The sequence below is a fragment of the Nyctereutes procyonoides genome, unplaced genomic scaffold (genome assembly GCF_905146905.1).
Source record: "Nyctereutes procyonoides isolate TBG_1078 unplaced genomic scaffold, NYPRO_anot_genome, whole genome shotgun sequence".
Taxonomy (NCBI): domain Eukaryota; kingdom Metazoa; phylum Chordata; class Mammalia; order Carnivora; family Canidae; genus Nyctereutes; species Nyctereutes procyonoides.
Genome location: NW_026575155.1, coordinates 7,296,609 through 7,321,344, shown reverse-complemented (window position 1 = coordinate 7,321,344; position 24,736 = coordinate 7,296,609). Strand labels below are relative to the sequence as shown.

The 24,736-nt window shown below is 39.8% G+C and overlaps 3 protein-coding genes across 9 annotated transcripts in view; 2 read left to right on the top strand and 1 right to left on the bottom strand.

The window, feature by feature from the left end:
- CRYZL1 (crystallin zeta like 1) overlaps positions 1–4,246 on the top strand; it is a 34,542-nt gene extending 30,296 nt beyond the window's left edge. For all 5 annotated transcript variants that reach the window (XM_055313571.1, XM_055313569.1, XM_055313568.1 and 2 more), the window contains 3 exons: positions 339–444; positions 2,872–2,917; positions 3,773–4,246. In XM_055313571.1, coding sequence (XP_055169546.1) covers positions 339–444; positions 2,872–2,917; positions 3,773–3,872 — 252 coding nt within the window. In that variant the 3' untranslated portion in view covers positions 3,873–4,246. The remainder of the gene's footprint in view (positions 1–338; positions 445–2,871; positions 2,918–3,772) is intronic.
- Positions 4,247–4,875: 629 nt separating this feature from the next.
- On the top strand, positions 4,876–15,437 carry DONSON (DNA replication fork stabilization factor DONSON). The gene is made up of 10 exons (XM_055313714.1): positions 4,876–5,249; positions 5,854–5,931; positions 7,395–7,598; positions 8,759–8,937; positions 9,696–9,874; positions 11,062–11,143; positions 11,258–11,362; positions 11,821–12,019; positions 13,671–13,883; positions 14,724–15,437. The coding sequence occupies exons 1-10, from the start codon at positions 4,944–4,946 to the stop codon at positions 14,859–14,861; spliced, it is 1,683 nt and encodes a 560-aa protein (XP_055169689.1). The 5' UTR covers positions 4,876–4,943; the 3' UTR covers positions 14,862–15,437.
- Positions 15,438–15,825: 388 nt separating this feature from the next.
- The window catches only part of SON (SON DNA and RNA binding protein), a 32,476-nt gene continuing 23,565 nt past the window's right edge, over positions 15,826–24,736 (bottom strand). Inside the window, exons 8-12 of one of the 3 annotated variants that reach the window (XM_055313708.1) lie at positions 24,179–24,295; positions 19,853–20,000; positions 17,546–17,617; positions 17,327–17,442; positions 15,826–16,764 (exon numbers count right to left, since the gene is read on the bottom strand). In XM_055313708.1, the coding sequence (XP_055169683.1) occupies positions 16,606–16,764; positions 17,327–17,442; positions 17,546–17,617; positions 19,853–20,000; positions 24,179–24,295 (612 nt within the window). In that variant the 3' untranslated portion in view covers positions 15,826–16,605. Of the gene's footprint in view, positions 16,818–17,326; positions 17,443–17,545; positions 17,618–19,852; positions 20,001–20,670; positions 20,751–24,178; positions 24,296–24,736 lie in introns of those variants that run through there. The other 2 variants (XM_055313710.1, XM_055313711.1) reach the window with 2 other exon arrangements.

Sequence of the window (24,736 nt, the reverse complement as noted above, 5' to 3'; positions counted from 1 at the left end):
CACTCTGTCTCATACACGCATGCACATGCACACACACATGCTCACACACAGGCACACGCTTATACAACATATACACACACATCCACACACATGCATGACACAAACTACCAGTCCATCACCTCTACATAGGTCTTGCATCTGACCTTGCTCTTTTCATCGTTTTGGACAATGAATTAGAAAACATTGCATTTTGCATATTGTTATTAAAGTTTCTATGCTGTTTGTGTGCTGTTTGTGATTTGGGTATTTGCATAGAAGTTTTTCTGGCTCAAGATATCAGTCATCTGTCTGCTATTAAACTCACAGTCATTGATGAGTTTTTGTATGTTCTATCCAAGTTGGATCCTCCAGATAGCCATTGCCTTTTCCTCAAAGGAGCAACGGTGGCTTTCCTTAATGACGAAGTTTGGAATTTGTCAAATGTGCAACAGGGAAAATATCTTTATATCCTTTTTTATCTACTGACTTGAGTTTATGGCTTGAGATTTACCATGTACTCTCATTAAGTTCTTTAAAATGATGATTGATAATAATAATATAGCTAACTTTCATTGAGCATGCCAAACAGTGTTCCAAATGCTTTGTAAGTATTAATTTATTTAAGCATTAAAATGGCCCTGTGAGTTGTAAGTACTATCATTATCCCTGTCTCACAGAAAGATTAATACGTGTCCCAGGATGCAACTAGAAAGGGGCAGGACAGGAATCACCCAGGCAGTCATACTGGGTTCTGAGTGGAAGATAAACCACAAGATACAAGGCATTATGAAAATTACACATCACTGTGAAAGGCTGCATCCTTAATCTAAGCTATGATGGTACTATTACATAAGACATTTCAGAATGCTCATCTGCATTAGAGAGCTTGTGAGGTGTTTTAAGATTAACAGTGCTAGAAAATCTTCATCAAATGAAAATGGGTTTGTTTTTTAAATGGAATTAATTCTAAGAAAAATCTGGTGAATGAAGCCAAATCATTCCAGTTTTGGTAAAAGCAATGAAATCTTCTCTTGAGAATGTGAAAGCAGTTCCAAAAGAATGATCCAAACCTCTTTAGAACAGGGTCAAACCTATGAATAAAACTTTTTTTTTTTTCTAAGATAACTGTCTTAAAGGCAACTGTACTTGGTAAAAATTGTATTGGATGAAACATAAGTTCTTATTACTTAATAGAGTAAATCTGTATGCAAAGAAAGAAACTTGCCTTAGTTTGTCCACTATCATACTTTGCTTTTGTTAAATGTGTGTAGTTAGGTACACATGGTACTTAGAAAGGCCCACCTCCTCTACGAGAATGACAGAATTAATTCAGAACTTTCAAATAGGAGTTTTTAATTAGGACCCTGAATATGTTGAGTCACAAAAAGTACATTTCAGAACCAGAATATCCCCTTACTGTAGGGAATGTGTGAGTTTCAAGTATTTCTAAATATTTTTCTTTGAATTTGGAAAATCAACTTAATTTTTTAACTTTCTAAAAGAAATCCTTAGATTTCAGGTTTAAGCAACTTAACTGTCCACTAACATTGTAATTATCAAGAATATCATGAGATGTTAACAATGAAGAATACCATGTGTTAACCGTAACACTAGATAGTGTGTTTCGAATCTTACATGTCAGGAGCTAGGCTGGCTCCTTTGCCTTTGTTACTTAATTTCCTCCATACACACACACTCTTAGAGTTACTGTTGGCATTTTCAGTATTTTCACTTAAGAGAAGTAGAAAGAGAATTTGCAGTATGAAGTCCTCTTTAAGAAAATCTTTAAAATGGCTTATGTTCTGGGGCTCCTGGGTGGCTCAGTTGGTTAAACGTCTGCCTTCAGCTCAGGTCACGATCCCAGGGTTCTGGGATGGAGCCCCACATTGGGCTCCCTGCTCAGTGAGGTGTTTGCTTCTCCCTCTCCCTCTCCTCCCACCCATCCAATGCTTGCTCACTCTCTTTCTTGTGAATAAATAAAATCTTTTTTTTTTTTTTTTTTAAGATTTATTTATTTATTCAGAGAGAGAGAGAGGCAGAGACACAGGCAGAGGGAGAAGCAGGCTCCATGCAGGGAGCCCGACGTGGGACTTGATCCCGGGTCTCCAGGATCACACCCCAGGCTGCAGGCGGCGCTAAACTGCTGCACCACCAGGGCTGCCCTAAAATCTTTAAGATAAAAATAAAATGGCTTATGTTCGTACTTTCTAATTTACATTTTCTAATTCCTGAACTCTCAAGTTCCAAATCAGACTTCAGTCCTCACTTGTGCTAACCCCTCTCAATCAATTCAGACGTGAGCCAGCTGCTGCTTATGATTTAACAGACCTTCGACTGGTTCTATGCCATGTCATTCTCTAGTACTAGCAATTACATAGAGTCTCAATCCTAAAATTATAATTTCAATTAAATGACTAATTTTTTTCTTAATTTTACACTATTTCTTGATTCTCTTAGTGGCACTGTTAACTTTTCTGCCCACAAAATCTGAGCCAATTAGCAGCCAGTTTAGTACATAAATGTGCACCTAACATAAGAGATGCAAGTGCTAACATTTTTATCTAAAAATATCATAAATAGTGCTAAAAGGAAAACTTGACACCATAACACTTCTGCTTGTTTGGGATAACAAGAGTCATTACTTAGGACTACTCATTAGGCTTGCTGCTTCTGCCACTTGTCCTTAGAAGTTTAGGCTCTGTTATGTCTCCGCTTCTCTCGAGTGAGTTCCCCATTTCCCTGTTTCCAAGGTAAACTTCACAGCTTACAGAATGTCTGTAACTTAAATTCTCAATTTCTGAGAGTGCTGAACTTAGATAGGTGACCTGCCTAACATCTTCCTTTTATTGACTGGTTTTGTTCGACTGCCACCTTAACAATCTTTCCAGCTACGTATCCTAAAAGATGTGATGGAGAAGCTATCAACTGGAGTTTTTAGGTACGCTAAGTAATCAAATCGTTTATTTTCTATTCTCAAGGAGGTAAGCAAGCATTTCCACTTTCTTTTTTTAATTTTTTTTATTTATTTATGATAGTCACACAGAGAGAGAGAGAGAGACAGAGACAGGCAGAGGGAGAAGCAGGCTCCATGCACCGGGAGCCCGACGTGGGATTAGATCCTGGGTCTCCAGAATCGCGCCCTGGGCCAAAGGCAGGCACCAAACCGCTGCGCCACCCAGGGATCCCGCATTTCCACTTTCATTTCAGTTTTCACAGCATACCTGTTGCCTCCATAGGGTTTTTTTTTTTTTTTTTAATTTGGATAAATAGCCGCTCTTTAATATTTGTCAAAGTGTATCTTGTGATACACCAATAAGTATTCCCTAAGAAGTGACCCATGAGTTCTCCTTAGTGCATTCCATACCATACCATACAACCTTTGCTTTTTTCATCACCTTTCCCAAGGCAACCTAAAATAACCTGTAGACTGAGAAGAGGCGAAAATGCAGTTTTGTTTTTTTAAGTTGGATCTGGGAGTGGATAAAGTTGGCAGTTTTCCCCTTCAAAACTTAACCACTTTTAACAATGGGAATACTAATGGACAAGTTTGTTTGCATTATTTAAAATAATAGGATTGGGGCACCTCGGTGGCTCAGGTCATGATATCCAGGTCCTGGGATGATGGAGTCTGCTTGTCCCCCTCCCTTTGCCTTTCCCAGTGCTCCTGCACGCTCTCTAAAAAAATAAAATCTTTTAAAAAAAGATTGAACTATAGCAATTGTCAACTACCATCCTATTGTTCTACTCATCTTTGCCTTGACCTAACTTTTCTAATAATATCATTCTTCCTCAGGCCTCAGTTGGATGAACCCATTCCGTTGTATGAAGCGAAAGTTTCCATGGAAGTTGTTCAGAAAAATCCAGGAAGAAAAAAGCAAGTTGTTCAATTTTAATTTTGTTCTTTCTCAGACCTCAGTTGGATAAACCCCTTCCAGTACTTGAAGCCCGAGTTTCCTTGGAAATTGTTCAGAAAAGTCAAGGAAGATAAAAGCAGTGTCCGGTTTTCCTAGGAGTCAAGATACTCAAGAGTTACTTTAAGTTTTTGAGAAGTTATTTGAAAAATCATTGCACAAATGGTCAAGACAATTCCATAATTAACATCTAAAGGGATCATTCCGAAATTACTTCTTGCTGGTTTCTACACATTTGCCTTTGTTACAAAATCCTTCCCATGAAGAAAATTGCTTTCAGGAGAAGCCGCGCTACTCTATTGATAAAGTTGTCCGTGTTTGGTGTGTTAGAATAACGTGGTTACTTTTGTATCAACTGCGGTCTCAATGCCTGCCTTCCTTACAAGCCTTTGAGTGTGGTTTCAAGTCTCGGAGGCTCTAGTCCAGAGACACTGTAAAATTTTCTCAAGCATTCGTTTATTTCAGGGACTCCTCGGGATCCAGCAGGACCGTGGCCGAGCCTCGCCGGTGGGGGCGGCCGCGGGGGCGGGGGCGGGGGCGAGGGGGGCGGGGGGAGGCTGCGCTCGCTCGGCTCCCGCCGGGTTCTGTTTTCGGCCCGGGGGATGGAGGCGCAGCCCCCGCCGGCTCTGGGCGCCCGCCGCGGCCCGCCGTAGGCTTAACCCAAGCGGCAGCCCGGTGTGACGTCTTTTCACCCAAGCGCCGGGGTCGGCGCCGGGGCCGGGGCTCGTGGCGTCTCTGCTACAGACCTACGGAGCGCTCGGCTATCCCGGTGCCCCGGGCCGCGGGTTGCCCCGCCCCTCGGCGCCCACGGCCCGGCCACCGCCACCGCCACCGCCAGGGACCCGGCAGCAGCGCCCGGCAGCCGAGCAGAGCCGAGCGCAGCCGAGCGCAGCCGAGCGGACCGACCCGACCGAGGGGAGGGGCGGGGCCTCGGGGCGGCCGACGTCGCTCGCCCGCGGGGGCGGGGCCGGGGGCGGGGCCGGGGCCCGGGCCGGCGCGCGCGGGAAGAGGCAGCGGAGAGGCCCGCGGCTCCGCCTGCCCGAGCCGCGCGTCATGGCCGTCTCGGTGCCCGGCTACTCGCCCGGTTTCAGGAAGCCTCCCGCTACTCTGCGGCTCCGACGGAAAAGGGCCCGCAGCCACGGGTCCGCCGCCGCGCCCGGGGAGCGGCCCGAGCCTGCGCCCCGCCGCGCCGCTCTGGCGGCCGGGCTGCTCCTGCGCCCCTTCCCGGCGGCCGGCGGCGGCGGCGGCGGCCCGGCAGCGGCCCGCAGGAACCCCTTCGCCCGCCTGGACAACTGGCCGCCGGCCTCCGCGGAGCCCCCCGACGGGCCGCCCCGCGGTCGGCAGGAGGCGCAGGCCCCGGTGAGTGTCTCGCGCCCGGCGGGCGGGGGCGGGGGCGGGGGCGGGGGGCGCGGACGCGGCCCTGAGCGTTGGGCGGGGCTGCCCCGAGGCTGCGCTCCGTGTGGCGCGCGCCCCGCGCTCCGGCCCGGGGCCGCTCGGAGCCCCCGGGGGTCGGGGGTCGGGGGTCAGGGGTCAGGGCTCCAGGGGAGGGCGGCTCGTCCGCGGAGGCCGCTGTCCGGTGGGAAGGCCGGAGACCCTCCTGCCCTGCACGACCCCCGCCCTCACGCGCTCGGAAATACTCCGGGTGGAGGAGGGCTGGGGATCCCTGGGTCCGAAATTCCTGGCAGTTCTTACCCCAGAGCCTTGTGGGTCTCTGGGCTTGAGATCTCCGCGCCCGCCGTCGGACGCACGGATCACACCCCCACCCCCACCCCACCCCCACCCCCGGTTTTAATAGTCAAGCCAGACGCGAAACTGACTTGAAGCCCGGATCTGGTGATTTGCATGTGAATTTCCTGCCCTCGGCATTTGTTGAGGCCCTTGGATGCCAGGTGAGGCGCTGGTGGTGGTGAACGCAAACTCCAGCATCGTTTAGGATTAAAAAGAACCATCGTTTTCCCCTCAGTTTGTAGATTCTAATCAAGAAAATGATTCGCTGTGGGAGAAGTTTCCTGAAAGAACAGACGTTACTCAGTTACTTCAGGTAATAGTTTTTAATGTCATTAGAAGGTGTATTCTTAAAATCTAAACGTATACCTCAGAAACATCTTTTTTTGTTAAGTCGTTGCTCGAGAGCGTGGAGGCAGTGGTCATCTCTGCCGGGGTTGAAAAGATGGCATCGGCCCGGCGGAAGCATGAGGTTCCTCACGGTACCAACGCTAAAGTCACTGTAGATACAGGTGTCCCTTCCTCCAACTGTTTTTTTTTTTTTTTTAATTTTTATTTATTTATGATAGTCACACAGAGAGAGAGAGAGAGGCAGAGGGAGAAGCAGGCTCCATGCACCGGGAGCCCGATGTGGGATTCGATCCCGGGTCTCCAGGATCGCGCCCTGGGCCAAAGGCAGGTGCCAAACCGCTGCGCCACCCAGGGATCCCCCTTCAACTGTTTTTAACACTCTCTCTCCGTCGGCGGTGACTCCAGCTCCTCTCTCCACACCCAACTGCTTTTTGAACTTCCTCTTTAACTGAATCTTCAGACAAAATCCCCAAATTACCTCCACAGGTTGTGGCATATCCCTGAACCTTGCAGACACGGCCACAACAGCCATCCTCTTGGTACCATCCCCCAGGTATTCCTGTTGCGCAGCTTGTCCTTAACAGGAACAGGCCAGAAGGGCTAAGACCTTTCATATAAATGGACAGCCTTCACAGGGTCTGTTACAGATAGTTCCCCCGCACCTGTTACTTGGTGTGTGTAATGTCACCTCAAAGAATCATTGTAAATAAAGTGGAGAAAATGGCCTTGAAAGGACAGCAAAACAGTTTGGAAGGAAATTTTGAGATCAGGAAACGTCTTTTTACATATGGCCTCATAAGAGCCCTAAGTTACCTGCAGGAACTGCTTAGCCCTGGTTCCGGAGTTTGCAAGGCTTAAATGGTGCTCTTTAAAATACTTGCAGGGGACCCTGGGTGGCCCAGTCGGTTTAGCGTTCAACTCCTGATTTTGGCTCAGGACCTGAGCAGCGTCACAAGACAGAGCCTCAAATCAGGCTCCACGCTCAGTGGGGAGTCAGCTTGAAGTTCTCTCCCTCTGCTCCTGCCTCCCCCCAATAAATAAATAAATCATCTTTTAAAAAAATAATAAATTACTTGGAAGGTTTTTGCTTTGACAGCAAGATCAGTAGATTTTTTTTTTAATTATGATTGTGGAAATAGTACATGCCTCTTGTATCTAAACTATATATAAACTATAAGGTAAAAATATGGCCCTCCACCACCACCACCTGTAACAACAATAAATTCCCACTTCCAGAGAAAACCACTGTCAACAGTTTACTGTAACTTTCTAGGGTGTTTCACAGTGTGTAGTGTATTTTCAGTGTTACTTATAATGCAGTTATAAGATCCTGACAATTCTGTGATCATGCAGGTTGATAAAATCTGTAGATTAAGAGGGAGGTTTTTTGGTACTCTACTAATTTTTGTGTCCTTTGTTTTCTAAAAGACTCCACAAATACCATTCTCCGAATCTGATACTCCATCCTCAGAAAGTACTGAGTTACCTGTGGACTGGAGTATTAAAACTCGACTCCTTTTCACCTCTTCTCAACCCTTTACCTGGGCAGATCACTTGAAAGCACAAGAAGAGGCCCAAGGTGTCATCCAGCATTGTAGGGCAACAGAAGTTACTTTGCCTCAAAGTATACAGGTAATTCTGAAGGGAAGTAGGTGTGTTTTAAAGTAACAAATTAATTGTAAAACGTACTTCTCTGCAAAATGTCACAAATATTTCCTTCTTCTAAAAAGTTTTTCTTCTAAAGTTTAAAGACACTAAGACTTGGGGAGTTTTGTATTTCTTGCACTTTCATGCAGTTTTCTCTATCAGATTCAGTAACTGCCCATTAAATTTAAAGACCTGTCCTGAGGACTAATGTTAGAGGCAGAAATTGTTTGAACAAAACCATTCTTCTCTAAAGCTTTCTGAGAAAAAAATATAAGGGAGAAAAATGAAAAGCAGTTGAATAGAATTGCAAAGGTAGATTGGTTATTCTCCTGGTTTTCTGATATAATGTATATTCTTTTTTTCATACACACTAATTCTTGCTACCTATTTGATAGTCTCTTGTAAATACTGTAATAGAGTTAATGAGTTCTAGAATGGTTTTGGAAGAATGTAATTGCATTGCTGTCAAGCAACTCATCAACTCAAATTAGGTTAAAAGTGATTACCTAAAAAAGGCCTTGGGGGATCCCTGGGCGGCCCAGCGGTTTAGCGCCTGACATTGGCTCAGGGTGTGATCCTGGATTCCCTGGATCGAGTCCCACATCCGGCTCCCTGCATGAAGCCTGATTCTCCCTCTGCCTGTGTCTCTGCCTCTCTCTCTCTCTCTCTCTCTCTCTGTGTGTGTGTGTCTCATGAATAAATAAATAAATCAAAAAAAAAGAAGGCCCTGATACATCTTTTTTAATAAATCAGGTTGATTTATGATTCTCATTACTCATTTTTACTGGTTCCTGTTGAAACAGTTGTGAGGGGAGAGGGGTTGAACATAGTATTACCTACATGCAGTAAACATCTCCGTCTATAGCCCTACCCTTATGATAACTAAAATAGTCACTGTTCTCAGGAGAGAACAGGAGAGATGAGAGAATGTTCCTATCTGTATTTTAAGTCCTCCTTTTGATATGCTTTAAGATACAATAAAAGCTGGCAAGAATAAACTGCATTTTAGCCGGTGTAACAGTTATGAATACTTTTCTATAGGAAACAGTAAAGGTTCTTAGAATAAGTGGCATATTCAGTGCTTTTTGATGAAATTTTATACTTCTCATGTGGCAAAAACTTGCAATATCATCTCTGGATTTTAGGATCCCAGACTCTCCACTCAGCTCCGTTGTGCCTTTCAGCAGAGCCTAATCTATTGGTTGCACCCTGCCTTTCCCTGGCTACCACTGTTCCCTCGCATTGGAGCTGATAGAAAAATGGCTGGAAAGATAAGCCCTTGGTCAAATGATGAAACCTTGCAACACATTTTAATGAGTGACTGGTAAGATTATTAAAAATTTGTACATCCCAGTAATGTATTTTCATTTTAATCAGTATTCTTATTTACAGTGTGGAAGTGTGTACTGGTAAAAGGTTCTCTGTGTTCCTCTGAATTATTTTTTCTAAGCTGTTAATAATCGATATTTAAGTTGTTTACTTTTTTTGACTCTTATTCACTATGCAATTGTGGAATTATGTATAAGTGTTACATAAATATATACATTCTTTTATGTTATTTCATCTCCGTGGCTGCTTCCTTTCTCATCAGCAGAAGCTGCTCAAAGAAAAGTCAGCAACCAGTTATCAATTAAGATTTGTTTGGTTTCTTTTTTAATTTTTTTTTAAAGGTTTCATTTATTTATTCATGAGAGACAGAGAGAGAGGCGCAAAGACATAGGCAGAGGGAGAAGCAGGCCCCATTCAGGGAGCCCAATGTGGGACTTGATCCTGGGTCTCCAGGATCACACCCTGGGCTGAAGGCAGCACTAAACCGCTCAGCCACCGGGGCTGCCCCAATTAAGATTTGTTTAAAGAAAACATGATTAGTGTTTAAGCGGTAAACACTGTGGGTCCCATGACCAATTTTAGTCCTTTAAGAGCCAAGTTATGTATGTAGTAGAAAAAGTTCAAACCATTATCTATAATATTTGTGTTGTGTTTTTATTCAAATGAGTATCAAACTGAATCATAAAAAATCTAAATTTTAGTTGTTAAGCTAAATGTGTAGTGATGCCTAAAGAAAATCTTGCTACTTCATAGGTCTGTGAGCTTCACTTCTCTCTATAATCTACTGAAGACAAAGCTTTGCCCATATTTCTACGTTTGTACCTATCAGTTTACGATCTTGTTCCGAGCAGCAGGATTAGCAGGAAATGATGTAATCACAGCTCTCATCTCTCCTACAACTAGAGGCATAAGAGAAGCTATGAAAAATGAAGGTAAAACCATAGGCTTAAAATGAGAAAAGACTTATTTCATCAACGGCAGCATAGTTGATTATTGTGATGTCAACATGCTGGTGTAGTTAAAAGGAACTAAGTGGTTTCATCATTGAGCTGTTTTGCTAATTCAATGAATATTTGAGTGTCTACTATGTGCCAGGTGCTCTGGTGCTGAGACCATAGAGAGAGACCAAATACACATATCCTTGAACCCCACAGAACTTGTAGTTGATCTGACGGTAAGGAGGATCCATTCCATTCATCCAGTGAGTGAGCATTTATTGGCACCTTTGTTCTATACAGTGTTCTAGTCCCTAGAAATACAGCAGTGACAGAAGTAGACAAAATCCCTACTCTCGTAGAGCTTATGTAATTTGTCAAAGGAGAATGTTATATTGTTAACAAAAGAAATATAAAAATTTGGAACAGTGTATGTAGTTGATGCAATTTTTTCATTTTCCTTAAAAAAATCTGGAAGAGTATTACAAAATTAATACGGCTACCCCATAGGGGCCAATGGTCATGAGACAGAATTCTGCTTTGTTCTTTTATGTGCTTTTATGATTGAGTAATTTCTTTTGTAATAAAAAACTGATTTAAGCATTAAAAAAAAAAGTAAGCACTTTCCTTAGAAGCTAAAGTTTGAATTGTCTTTTTACCAATTGAATTGCCTTTTACCAGTTTTACCTATATTTTTTAAGAAATGCCTTCTTTATTTCTGATTTTATTTTTTCCCAGCAGTGATTTAAGCTGTCCCTTAATGCACAGCTTTTTTTAAGTTTAATGGTGTTCCCTTCTTTGATCTGATAAACATATTGAGCTGGAAGGTTCCCATGTGAATGTACTTGTCTAGAAATTCCTACCCCCTTTTAATAACATAATTTTCAAACTGGGCCAACCATTGATGATCACAAATCTATTTAATCAGCACTACAGGAAAGAGTACCACAGGAGTGGGGGAGTATTCATTGTTTCCTGAACCTTTTGTTTAAAAGAGGAGGAGGATGAGGGGTGTTGTGTGTGTGTGGTGGGCTACTGTCAAGAAAGCTTGAAAGCTGTTGCCTTAATAGATCCAAGTGTAAAAGCTCAAATCTTCAGATTTCATACTCTGTAAAAGTAGGACACACTTGTTCTTTTAGAGTATATTAAAGGAAACTCAGTTATATTTTTCTTTTCTCACGTAGGTATTGAATTTTCTCTGCCGCTAATAAAAGAAAATGGCCATGAGAAGAAAAAGACATCTGGAACAAGCCTGGGACATGGGGAGTATGTGATTAAAACCACCTTTTACATCACCTAGGGACTTACGGTCTCAGTGAAGTAGTTTTGTAGGGGAAACCGTTTGATGAAATGGAAACTCTAACTATAACAATTTTCTAGGGAACAAGTAATCAGTGATGAGGATGAAGATGAGAGCTTTTCCTGGCTGGAAGAGATGGGTGTGCAAGATAAAATTAAAAAACCAGACATACTCTCTATCAAGCTGTATCCTTTCCGTTGTGTTAACTAGAATTGATTTTCATTGAATTTAGTGAGCTGTGTAATGTTGACAGTTTTATTTGACTGTAATCTTAAATGGTCTTAAGATCATATTTAAACTAATCCTCCATCGTGACATTAAAAAAACAGACTAAGTACCAGTAAACTATGAACAATTACTGCTAAAGTTTTTTTTTTTAATGGAAACATTCCATATAGAGTATGTTTTCAACTAGAGAAGAAATTTGTTTTTTTTTAGGAGTCAACTTCTAGCAAGTTCAATGGTCAAAGAGAAATCATTTTGATTTAAGCAGGTGTGTTATAATTGCAGCAGAGTGGGGTAGAAAGAGCATTTCCTGTTCACAATGGGGAAAAAAGGGTCCCAGATGATTCAGAATCAAGATGATGGCTTTTCTCATTAGCATGGGATTTAAATTTGCAAGTTCCTTGATTGTCATCTTCAGACGAAAAGAGAAACACGAAGTGCAAATGGATCACAGACCTGAGTCTGTTGTGTTGGTGAAGGGAATGAATACCCTTACATTGCTGAATTTCTTGATCAACTCTAAGAGTTTAATTGCTAGTTCAGGTCCACAGGCAGGACTTCCACCAACCCTCTTATCACCTGTAGCTTTCCGAGGTGCCACAATGCAAATGCTTAAGGTAATGAAAAGGAAAAAAGAAAAAATTCTACCCTAATCCTCATAAATGAGCTTTTTAAGAAGAAATCAAGAACAAATTTTTGATTTGTTTTTAATAACTCCTACCATTTTACATGGTGCATATTTTGTTTTTGCTTTCCTCCCAATAAAAAAAAAGTTGATATAAAGGTATATCAAATTATATGAGAACGTTCATTATATGAAATGTTTTATTTGAATTATATAAAAGTAATTTTTTCTAACTGAATAAATCTGATTGGCAAAAAAGGCATTTTGGTGTTAATCTTTTTTGCTATGTCGAAAAGCTGCTTTAATCTCATTTTGTCATTTCTTAAGCAATGAAAGAACCTAGTTAAGATTAGAGATCTCAAAACCTAAATCCTGGATAGCTGAAAAGAATAGCTGTATATCCGTATCGTTGAAAAAAACTTACAGATGTAAATACAAATACATTGTGAATGTTACTAACAAAAGAATTTTAAGATTTTATTTATTCATAAGAGACACAGAGAGAGGCAGAGACAGGCAGAGGGAGAAGCAGTTTCCTCACAGGGAGCCTGACGTGGGACTCGATCCCCAAACTGGGATCACACCCTGAGCCAAAGGCAGGCGCTCAACCACTGAGCCACCCAGGCATTCCGAATTTGTGTTTTTTAAAAAAATAGAATTTATTTTTATATTTATTTTCCCAGTATTCTGCATTGAAAATGTATTACTGAATTGGGAAGGGAGGTGGGCAAAAGGGTTAAAGGGGATTGGGAAGTATGTGCTTCCAGTTATGGAATAGAGTAAGTCATGGGATGGAAGGCTCAGTGCAGGGAATATAGTCATTGGTACTATAACAATATGGTGACAGATGGTAGCTACATTTGTGAGCAGAGCATAATGTTTAGAGTTGTAGAATCACTGTCCTATACCTCAAACTAATGTAACTGTAACGTGTGTCAACTATACTTCCATTAAAAAAATCTTAATAGGGAAGCCTGGGTGGCTCAGTTGTCAAGCATCTGACTCTTGACCTCAGCTCAGGTCTTGATCGTGAGTTCAGGCCCCAGGTTGGGCTCCACAATGGATATGGAGCCTATTTAAAGAAAAGCTTTGTTTTGTTTGTTAAAGGTTTTATTTATTTATGAAAGACCCAGAAAAACGCGGGGACAAGGGCAAAGGGAGAAGCAGGCTCCATGCGGGAAGCCCGACATTGGGACTCAATCCCGGGACACCAGGATCACACCCTGGGTCAAAGGCAGATGCTCAACCGCTGAGCCACCCAGGTGTACCTGTTTTTTGTTTGTTTTCCTAAGTAAAAAAAAGCATACTACTAAATTAGGATACTATATGAAAAATTATATTCTCTAGAATATGCTTAAACTGAGTCATAACTTGGAGATGTGCTACAGATGGAGAATTAACATTTTTACTCATATAGCATTCTTTTGATGTCTTACGAACTACCTTATGCTATTATGCTCACAAGTATAGTTCCTGCCACCATACAGTGCTATTATAGTACCACTGGCTACGGTCCCTCTATGTTGTACCTTTTAGTCCATAACTAGTAAAGAGGAAAACCCAAATGAAGCTACTGAACAAGTCTTTAGGGACAAAAGCTTGAGAGACGGTGACAGTAATTTTTTCTTTAAATTTTCTTGAAGGCAAGAAGTGTAAATGTGAAGACACAAGCTGTTTCTGGATACAAAGATCAATTTAGTTTGGAGATAACGGGTCCTATCATGCCTCATTCTCTACATTCAGTAACCATGCTACTCAGATCTTCACAGAATGGGTCATTTTCTGCTGGACTATATACACATGAGCCAACTGCTGTATTTAATATCTGCCTGCCAGTGAATAAAGTACTGGATAAGGTAAGTAGACAGCTGTTAGCGTAGCTCACTGTAGCTAGTTTCCTCGGGTGGAAGAAAGAAGTGATTTATAGAGTCAAACTTGTGTCTGACTTACCATTAAACTGTACTATTTGAGATCCCTGGGTGGCTTAGCGGTTTAAGTGCCTGCCTTCCGCCCAGGGCGTGATCCTGGAGTTCTAGGATCAGGTTCCGCATCAGGCTCCCTGCGTGGAGCCTGCTTCTGTCTCTGCCTCTCTGTCTCTCATGAATAAGATCTTTTAAAAAATAAACTGTACTATTTAACTGCCAATCCTAAAATGAAGGGGTAAGATTTAGGTTTTTTGAGATAAATTTTTATGAATTTAGATTGTACTCCGCAACGACTATAGAATTTCCCAAACAAAAAGGCAAGTTATTTATATGGCCATCTCAGATCCAGAATAGTACCAGATTCCTTTATTATAAACTATGGGTATTTAATCAGTATTTGCCTTTAATTTTGGATATAGTTAGGTTTCTATTTTTTATTTACAGGTTATAATTAAAACCTTTAAAATTGCCTCATGCTTTTATCATCTGCCAGACTTCTAAAAATAACCGAAATTGTGAATGCTATTGTATGTGAAAACTTTTAGGGTCAACTTCTATTGTTAATGAACTGCCTTTGCCTTATGAACGTGATTAAGGCAGGTGTTTGTCAAAGTTCCCATGGTAATTATTAAAATTTGACTCCGTTGGTAGAGCATGCGACTCGATCTCAGGGTTCAAGTCCCACATTGGGTGTAAAGATTACCCAAAAAAAAACATCAGTGTTCAGAGACTGATACACTTTTTAACTAACTTGAATACAAATTTCCACAGGAAACTGTTCTTGAGGAGCTTGCTAACTGTGGATTGCACCCTAAGACTCTGGATCAACTTAGTCAAACACCAATACTGGGAAAATCATCTTTAAGACATGTGGAAATGAATGACTACGTTTATAATTGGAGATCCTGAACACCAAAGTAAGCCTAAAAGGAATCTTTGAGGAAAAAGCCTTCTAGCAAGGAAATTCAAGATTCTTATACCTTTGGCTCTAAAGTTCATTTTGGAAGTTAAATGAATCTAACTTTAACATATTCAACTGTTGATAAACATTAACCTTTTACGTTAATTTTTACATGTGTTAAGCAGTAGGATCAAGGTTTTAAATCAACATTTACTATTCTGATTAGATATGAAGATAACTCCCAACTTTTTAAAAATATAAGTAACTTGAGACTTCCAGACCTTTACAACCTAATTATAAATCAAGTAGAAAACTGAACGTCATGAATGTTTCTCCTTGCAAATGGGAAATTGAAACTAAATTACGATCAGTTATCTCCTGGTATTGTGACTGATGGCATCAGGGCAAAATTATATTTGACAATTCACCTATCCTACCATGGAGGTTCTAGCTTTATAAAGATACAAATGTAGACGTGATCTGCTGAGCTGATTGTTACTGTGTCTACCATAGTTGCTTGCTGCTTTCCTTCTGATTTATGATTCCTTTATTCTCAAATATATTAAATTTGGTTTTTTGATGCATGTTAATTCAGATAAGGGTATTTTGTATTCCACATAGAATAGGTTAATAATTGTATGCTCAGCTATCATGGTAAAGTAGTATTTAATGTCCCTGGGTGTGTGTGTGTGTGTGTGTGTGTGTGTGTGTGTGTGTGTGTTAGATTCAAATTTTCTTAAAAATAAAAATGTTTAGAAACCAAAAGTATCGGGTAAAGAAATGACAGTAATGAAGAAGTATGTGTTCACTTTATGATCCAGAAAATAAAACACCACATTTATTCCAGAGAAGTTTATATTTGGGCCTTAAGCTTTTGAAAATAAAGTTTAGAGACATAGCATTATGAATACCACTGTAATACACATGAAATATTCTATCAGACCCTAAAAATTAACATAAACTTAAACTTTCTCATAGTCAACAAAATAGTGGCTGGGTGCCGATTTTATTAGATAAGTTGGTTACAGCATTTTAATTATCATTTAACGTCTATCTAGGTGTAGCTGAAATTCAAAATGCACATCAAAGTAAAACTATATCACAACTCAATGCCATACTAAATGTACTTGGCCTCTGCAGTAGAATTCTAATCAGACTTCATTTGACTCCCTTCTCATGGCCCAAGTGGCTTTGATGGGAACGCAGGACTTAGTGCAGATCATCACACAACATACCACTCTTTTTTTTTTTTTTAGAACCTCTACAAAATTTTAAGGGGAGATGGTGGCATTAGCCCTGTGGAACAGATCTTGCTTGATTACCTCAATAACACTGGCCCAGTATCTGTCCAGCAGAACCCATTGTGAACTAGTACAAGGTGCACAGCCCTTCACTGATTACAGGCAAGTGTTACAGCAGCCTAGCCATAAGGAAGGGAGGTTACATCATAGTACAAAATACAGTATAAAAGCGTTATTTAACATTCCACACTGAAGATTACGGATGCCTTCAAACAATCGTTTGGATGTTAGCCACTTAAACAAATACATCACTAAGGTAAACAATATAAACATACCAAAACCCTGTATGGTTAAATACAATTTCCATGGTACAAAAATCAAAGCCTGGAGATGTTTGTACAGATTGCTTTTTACACAATGTCTTAAATTGCCAAATATTTACAACATTAAAGAGGAAATACATTTTGATGCAGAGTAAAATTATCTGAAATGATTAATATAAAACCTCAATCTATCTACGTGAGGCACTCCTGAAGCAAGTGGCATTAGCCATGAGGTCCTTTGGTACAAGGCCCATTGCTTGAAGAACCACAGTAGCTGCTGTGGCTTTAGCATGCTTCTTATTAGGGCTGGCAAAGCTGGGCTGGTAAGCGCTTCCATTTATCAATACCTATTCAAGAAAAACATACAATTGGGCTGGTAAGGGCTTCCATTTCTCAATACCTATTCAAGAAAAACATACAATAAGAACAGCATCAAACTTTAATATCTATTAGCTTTGTATTTTTCACTAAATGCTAGAAAAATAACTTACAGAAATATAAAACCCACACTATGTAAATCAAATTAATCTCAACCCAGGAGAAGCAAATCATTTGGGAAAAGGGACTGCAAATTAAGAGCAGGTCTCCAAATTGGGTGGGTGGGGGGGGGGGGGGGAGAAAACCCTGATAAAACTAATTTCCCAAGTTCACTGGAAAATGTCAAATTGTTCACCAGATTTTGCCCACCTCTTTCCCTCCAGCATTTTTTAAAACTAGGACATTAACAGGTCATATTAAAGTATGCTTAAATATTTAAAAACCCAAAAACCCTACTGTTTCTACCCACACATATATATTCACACCCAACCCACAACGTATGAATCCTGTGACCATACAATGCTTTACCCCTCACCCTCTAAGTCCTCAAATTAATAGGGGAATACAATTAATGCAGAAATTCATATTTACCCTAAAGAGAAAATGTTTGCGATGATCTGGGCCACTATCATGGACCAAGAGAAATTCTGGTGGTTGCCACCTTCTCTTATTACAGATTTCCATCAAAGCAGACACAGGATGTTTGCCTACAAAGAAAAAAATAACCAGTTGTTGATTATTTCTACTGTGGCAACAAAATACGAATTCAAGTGGGGGATAGGACAAGAAGAAATTCAAATGTACTCTCACCTGACAGATCTTTCATTGCAGCAGAGAAGTTCCCGGACCTCTTTTGTGCTCTTTCTCCTACTGCAACAAGACCTTTAAAATAAAAAGGCAGTGTTCACTGAATAAACTCCAAAGCATCATTTTAAATTATTATATACAATTATTCCCTCTGTAGGACCCTAAATCTCAACCTATGCCTTCCAATAAAATACTCAACCCCCACTACCTTTCATTTTTATATAGTTTACCTTGTTTCGCTGTTTCAATGTATAAGCCTATACTTTATGTTCATATACCTTGGTATTAGAAATTGCTTAAGAAATCAAATATTCACAGAACACAAAAACCTAGAAGCATATGAATATACCTATTAAGTGCCACAGATAACACCTTTAGGATTGTTTCTTTTTAAAAAGTTTAAGAAATAGTGGCTATTTATTTCAAATGCTTTCTAAAGGCTTCCCGTTCCTTAAAGCACCCTGCTGTTAATTAAGTTCCCCAAAAGGTGAGGATTTTAGGCCACACACCCTCCAAACAAAGAAGTGTCTCTATAAACGGGTCCATATTTTCCCCAGCAAACAACCCCTGACTTATCAAATGAAGATGTTCACAGAAGACCATCTCACTGCATAACCTCCCTTACCAATGGGACTTCACTCTCTCATTAGCCAAAGTCCATGCTTTCCTGCTTCCATTTCTCCTAGGGGGAATTCTTCAATCAGCTAGCTCTTCACTAAATCTGCTAGTACTCTTCTCCAAACCCAACACCTATTACACAATTCCAACGAGGATGTTCCTGGAATTATGTAATGCATTCACAGATGTTTTCTTATAAACAAATCACCTTGTATGACTCAAAAAAATCTATTCAACTTATATAAGTAATACAATGTCAAATGTGACGTAATCCGTACAATGTCCTTTTCTAATTCAGTTTGAATTAATGCTACAACAGCACAGAACGATTCTCATGCTATTCCAAGCTACTTTAGAATCCTTACAATAAATCCCTCTTATTGGAAAAAAAAAAAAAAAAGATATCACAGTATTCTATGTGGATAACAATGTAGAAATTCTGATGCAAAATGCTTGATGAGACACACAATTTGGTCCAAGCTAGTTGGTTTCCAAATTCACTGACACAATAATTTAACTGCATTAACTTCAACTTATCTTTCTGATTGAAAAGATAAGGGAAATTCCAGGTTTAAGCTTTCTAGTCTTTAAAAATCAGGCTTATACAATCTATTGAAATCACACTGAGATGACAGCCCCATTTGATTCTACGTAAGACATTATTCCAAGGGAAGAAATTATTTAAGAGGTACCAACTGGCTGTTATCAATGAGCATTAAGTGTCTGTGTGTGTGCATATATACATATATATACATGTTTGTTTGCTTTTTTTTTTTTTTTACACAAGTGGAGGGAGGGCCCAGAGAGACAGAATCCCAAGAGATTCTCTTTCCCGTGCACCCCACACACAGAGGCCAATGTAGGGCTCGACCTCATGACTCTGAGATCATGACCTGAGCCAAAATCAAGAGTTGGACACTTAACTGAGCTATCCAGCCACCCCGCTAAGTATATTTTTAATACTTAGCAACTGCATGGGGGCAATGCAGAAGGATTTCCAGGAGTGGCAAAGTACTAGTAAGATAACAGTTCCAAGGTGCCCTGAACACAAGACAATATGACGAGCTGACACTGCTGTCAGCAACTGGCCTATTCTCCAGCCGCAACCCAAGAAAATTCAATGACAGAGCTTAAAAAGAGGGAGATACCAAAACTGTTTATAGAAGACAAAACAACACTCTAATAGGAAATAAGGAGAATACGTGGTATAAAATAAGAAGGAAAAAAAAATACAGCCTAGAAATGACAAGTATGTTACCTGTCACAAGAAAACAAAATGGGGATACCATTTACCAAAACTGTAATCTAACTGAAATTTCAATCCCATTGATATATGCACATTTCCATAATATTTAGCAACTAACATAAGACCACCTTTTAGCTCAAATTAGTAACTCACATCTGTATCTACACAAGCTGTCACAAATGGATGAACCTTTTGTTTCTTAATAGCTGTAGATATGCTCCAGTTAAGCATCATGGACATCAAAGTGTAGAAAGGTTATTTTGGGGGAAAATATTTTTTTTCAAGGGGCACTTGGGTGGCTCTGATGGTATAGCGTGTGACTCATGATCTTAGGGTCTTGAGATCAAGCCCACATTGGGCAGAGCTTGCTTTAAAAAAAACTACGAAGGTAATGAAACCCTAAATATTAAGGAGAGATAATCAACATTCCCGAAACAATGGGTTACCTTTTCGGTCTGTCTTAAAATCAACCAGGATAGGTTCCTTATTTCCTTCTTTGTTTTTTCCTAATCCTTCTCCTTCTCTCCAGCCCATTTTTCTCATCAAAACGGCTCCCATTCCTCCAGTTACCGGGGCTGCTCTTAAGAACTGATCCTATCCAAAGAAAGAAAGGTAAAATGTCCCCATTTCACAGTTAGAATTTGACTACAAACTTGGTGTAACTTAAAAAAAAAGTCTTATTTTACTTCTAGATCTGATATAGCAATTAAATTTCTATACTTATATACATACTGTAGTGTGGATGCTCTAATTATTTTCACCATTAACATAATAGTATTTTGAAAGTCAAATAAGGCAAATAAATGGCAGTTTAAAACAGTGGCCCTCATGCCCCCCTCCAAAAAAAAAAAAAAAAAATTAGAACACTCCTGTTTTCGTCCACTATTTAGGTTCACTGGTATCTCTTCTTAGCTTGCAAAATAAAAAGAAGGCAATGTTAAAACAGTCAATAATATTAATTGTCCCAGGTGTACCTAGTTAATGAATAAAGCCCAGAAATCATTTAGAAATAGTTTGGACACTGAAGAAGCATACTGTTAACAACCCAAGTTTTCTTCCCCATTCTACCATAAAGCAAGTAAAAATATTTTACTTAGAAAATCCCTATGAAGCAAAGAAGATAACTCTTTAAAGTATATTTACACAGTAAGAAATGGACAGTCATATAAAATACCCTGTCATTATACCAAACTGAATCTGAATTCTTTTAAAACCTAGCGTGACGTTAAAAGACTTGTAAAAAACTCCTTAAGCGTTTACATACCTAGGCCTCGGTGGCAGCAGTGTTGTGAATAGTAGGGCTGGCACTGACCGGGGCAAGAAGACAGCTACAAGGATTTGGCCCTGAAACAAGTTTCCATACAGAGGGGTGAAAGTTCACAGGTTATTCTGTGAACAGTCATCTCTCTTGTATCCAACCCACTGAACCATAATTTCCATCAAAGCAGCAAACCACTTAATGTCATAAGATGCACAACTATATACATTAGCATGGTCAACAGTCATATTCACACATTTTAAGAAATAAATAGGTGATGCCTCTATTTTAAAGGACATCCATGTACACAGAACAAATGAATTCTACTGTTGATCTTTATGGCTTTTTTAAAAATTTTTAAATCTCCAAATCCTGCTTTAGTTTCCCTTATTAAATTTTAGACTTATGTTCTCTAGCAAATATATAGCGAAAGTCATTAACTTATCAAAAGAGGGAGTCAAAACTTTTGGTAGCTCTGGAAAGAGTAAGCATTAATAATTTCCTGTATTGATAAGTTAATACAAAATTTTTTAAATCTTGTTTTTACACACAGTAGTAAAACTTTATCACCTTATTTTTTTTCCCCAGCTTTGTAAATTATATGCTGGGGAGAAAGCATGCCAATGATGTGTGACTAGACATTAAGTTCAACAAGGTGCTCTGATGGAAGGAGGCAGCTGTGGAGGTAAAAACATACCCCTGGTTCAGTTCCTTATTTGGTGCAGGCCATGCAGTGTTGATGTATAAAGAGAAAAGTTAGCTGATGCTTGGGTATCAACTGCCTTGTTGCTACACACCTAGAATGACTTTTACTTACTTCCAGGTTCATCCGCCCCTCTTTTCCAGGCAACACTCCTAAAAAAAAGGGCAACTGTGCAAAGTATAATGCAAATCCCCAAATAACCCAGGCTTCCAATCTCTACTATGTTCATGTTTCTTTACCCCAGTGTGTATACAGTTCACCAAAAAGCTGCTTAATCTAATGAACCTATAGTAGTAAACAGTACCCTTTGGGTCATGTCCAAATAATTTAATTCCAGAAAATAAAGGTTCTTTTAAATCAATTATCACTTAAAAATGTTTTACTGACAAATAAAAATAATGGAAAAATTCTCACTCTTTTTCATCTAAGAATATACTGCAACAGACTAAAAGAGAATATGGAGAATGCTGGCATTCCATGTGGTTTTTAACGTAAGAGTGTAGCGAGGCAAGAAAAGCTGTATGATCACTGCAAGTTTTCTGAACACAACACTTTGTGATATTTGACAGTGAAGATAAATGTTAATTTTTCAGTTACCTAAAGACCTTCCACATTATAAATAAAATGTTCCTTCCTTCCTTGACATCAGTAGCAAATGTTCTTCTGTAAACATTTAACTGGGAGTTTTCCTGAAAACATAGCTTTCTTACTAGAATTTAAAAATGTCTCTAATGAACATATCTCATAGTTTATCAAAATGGGTTACATTTACATTTAACATGATGTGAATTATTTAAAACTTGTCAACTGCCTACAAGGGGAAATCAAAAAAAATTTAAGGGACAGTTTGCAAGGAACCAATTTAATCAGTAGATTCATTTCTGCAAGTTACGTTAACATGATTTTTAGAACTATATTAGCATTATGTGGATAAGCAGCACTTCATCATACAAATGAAGTTCAAAATTTTGCAATGGAATCGCATTAAGAAGCTTCTACCTAGTACTGTACAAAACTACTTAATTTTTATGTGCCTAAACACTCACATAAACTTAAAGTCTAACTTCCTGAAATACTGAGCACTCAGGTTCAAGATTAAATAATGTTAAAGAATTAAAACTACCCAAATAAGTGTGTACTTATAATTCGTCCCAATGAGATGAAAACCATTTTCAAATACTATACAAACCACTATATTTTAAATACTGTAATACAGTTAAGTCCAAAATGAACTCAAAATAAAAAATATTTTGCTAGATTTTCATCTTTTTCCAACACCAATCCTAGTAAATTACATAAAAGTTAATTTTTCATGAATCTGGCCATATACTCACTATACACCTATTAGTACATGTCTCCCCCCCACCCAAGTGGCAGGCAAACTAAGGATATATCATGTTTTATATTAATTTGTTAATAAGAGGGCCATCAGAGATAATGCTATCAAAACCGAAATGTTATGAGATTAAAAGATCTGAAGCAACCAAAATCTCATTTTGCTGAAATTCAGTTCATTCCCTGGCAATCATAACAATTCTTCATAGGTGCCCATCACGCTATTAATTACCACCCTGTGAAGCAGTAATAAGGACTGGTCTTCTCGTGACACTTGGAGACTGAAATTCCAAGTAATTACTTGCCCATGATCACAAAAGCAGTCAGGAGTACAGCGGGATAAAGAAACCTTCCCAATCCTTTAGACCACGCAGCCTCCTAGTTTCAGCACTGCCATGCTGCCAGTACTCCTGAAACAAATTTCCCATCACCCATCCAACCAAACCAGAAGGCATTTCTTTAGAAAGCCTTGCTTAACCACCTAGGACTCCCCCGACAATGAGGCAGCCGTAGGTGGAGTTCACAGGTCTCATTGCAGGAATGTGAAACCAGGAGCACCTACATCTTCACAGCACGAGGCGTCCATCCTCTCCTTTCAATTTAGGACTTACTATATCCTGGTTGTTTGTTTGGTTTTTTTCCATGACATCAGTGGTTCTCAAATTGAGCCTGTGGATCACCAGAGGCCACCAGGGCCTAAATGGTGGTCCACAGATTGTATCCTCCAGCCCCACCCCGCCCCCTTCACCACCCCTTCGGCACTGCCCACCTCCCCACACACTCCAGCCCTCCTCCCCAGCCTTCCAGTCCCATGGCAAGATCACCACATGCAGTGCTAATACTGGGGCCTCCCAACCAACCAACTTGCTGTAACCGGCAACTGACAACCACAGGGATCAGGGGCTGGAGATAACCAGAGGGGTGAGGAGTAAGGGCCAAGAGAGCTTACAAGAGGGCACAGGCACTAAGGAAGGGGAAAGGAGGACAGAGGAATAGAGGAATAGAGAAATGGAAAACTGGGGTGGTAAGAGGGCTCTTTGGGGCAGTGATCCACCAAATATAAACCTGTAATAAAGTATCCCATGATGAGAAGAAATTTGAGAACCACTGCTTTGAAATCATTAGATTAGTAGTCCAACAGGAACTGTGGAACATTCTGAACAGCACCTGAGATACACTGTTAGCATTCAAAAGTTTTAAAAAACCACCCCCCAAAAAACCAGCAGTTGCAATACAGAAATAACTTGAGAATAGAATAGAAACTAAACGGGCTCTTAAGCCATATTTATACATTTGCCATTGTCTCACAAATCAGGTCCATCTTCAGTGTCCATCCTAGAGTATGCACACATAGAAAATTTACCCGTGAACTTTCAGTTAAAGTCACTGGCCTCTTCGTGCATTTTTAATAGAACATTTTCTAAAAAAATCATAATTTTGTACTTGGACACTTTCATATGTGCGTATGTCGTGTACCTTTTTAATCCAGGCTTGGGCACCAGTATTAGCCAATTGTTCTTGTGTCAGAACCTGTACTCCTGTACTTCCAGTGAACTGGCCAGGAATAGAGTTTAGCTGAGCCCAGGCATCAATCTGAAGAAAAAAACATGCCTCAATTAACTAAGCAAAATTACTTATCTACTCAAAATGCCTCTGGTTTATTTCACTACATTATTTAGTTCTTCAAAAGGCTAAGACTTAAAACTTCAACTTTTAAAATAGCATGCTGAATTTAAACATATTTAAAATTGTTTTCTTAAACACTTCAAAGAAGCACTTTGCTAACATTCAGTTCGGTCCCAATAATAACAAAATTTAAGATGTAACTCTAACTACTAAAAAAGTATAACTATGTAATACTCATTCCTCAAAATATCACATTGATACACGAATACAGAAAACAGTTCATATAGCCAAGGATCCCCACCCTTTGCTTATGTACATTATATAAATGTCACAATCACCTGAGTTTTTAATTACCTTTTTTGTGGTATTAGAAATCCAGGATAAATCAAGAGATATGCTTAAGGAGTA

Excerpts from the sequence above, each read along its gene's own strand:
- DONSON (XM_055313714.1), top strand. The coding sequence starts at position 4,944 with ATGGCCGTCTCGGTGCCCGGCTACTCGCCCGGTTTCAGGAAGCCTCCC. Across the intron at positions 7,599-8,758 it reads CTTTGCCTCAAAGTATACAG|GATCCCAGACTCTCCACTCA; the intron begins GTAATTCTGAAG and ends TCTGGATTTTAG. Across the intron at positions 8,938-9,695 it reads CACATTTTAATGAGTGACTG|GTCTGTGAGCTTCACTTCTC; the intron begins GTAAGATTATTA and ends GCTACTTCATAG.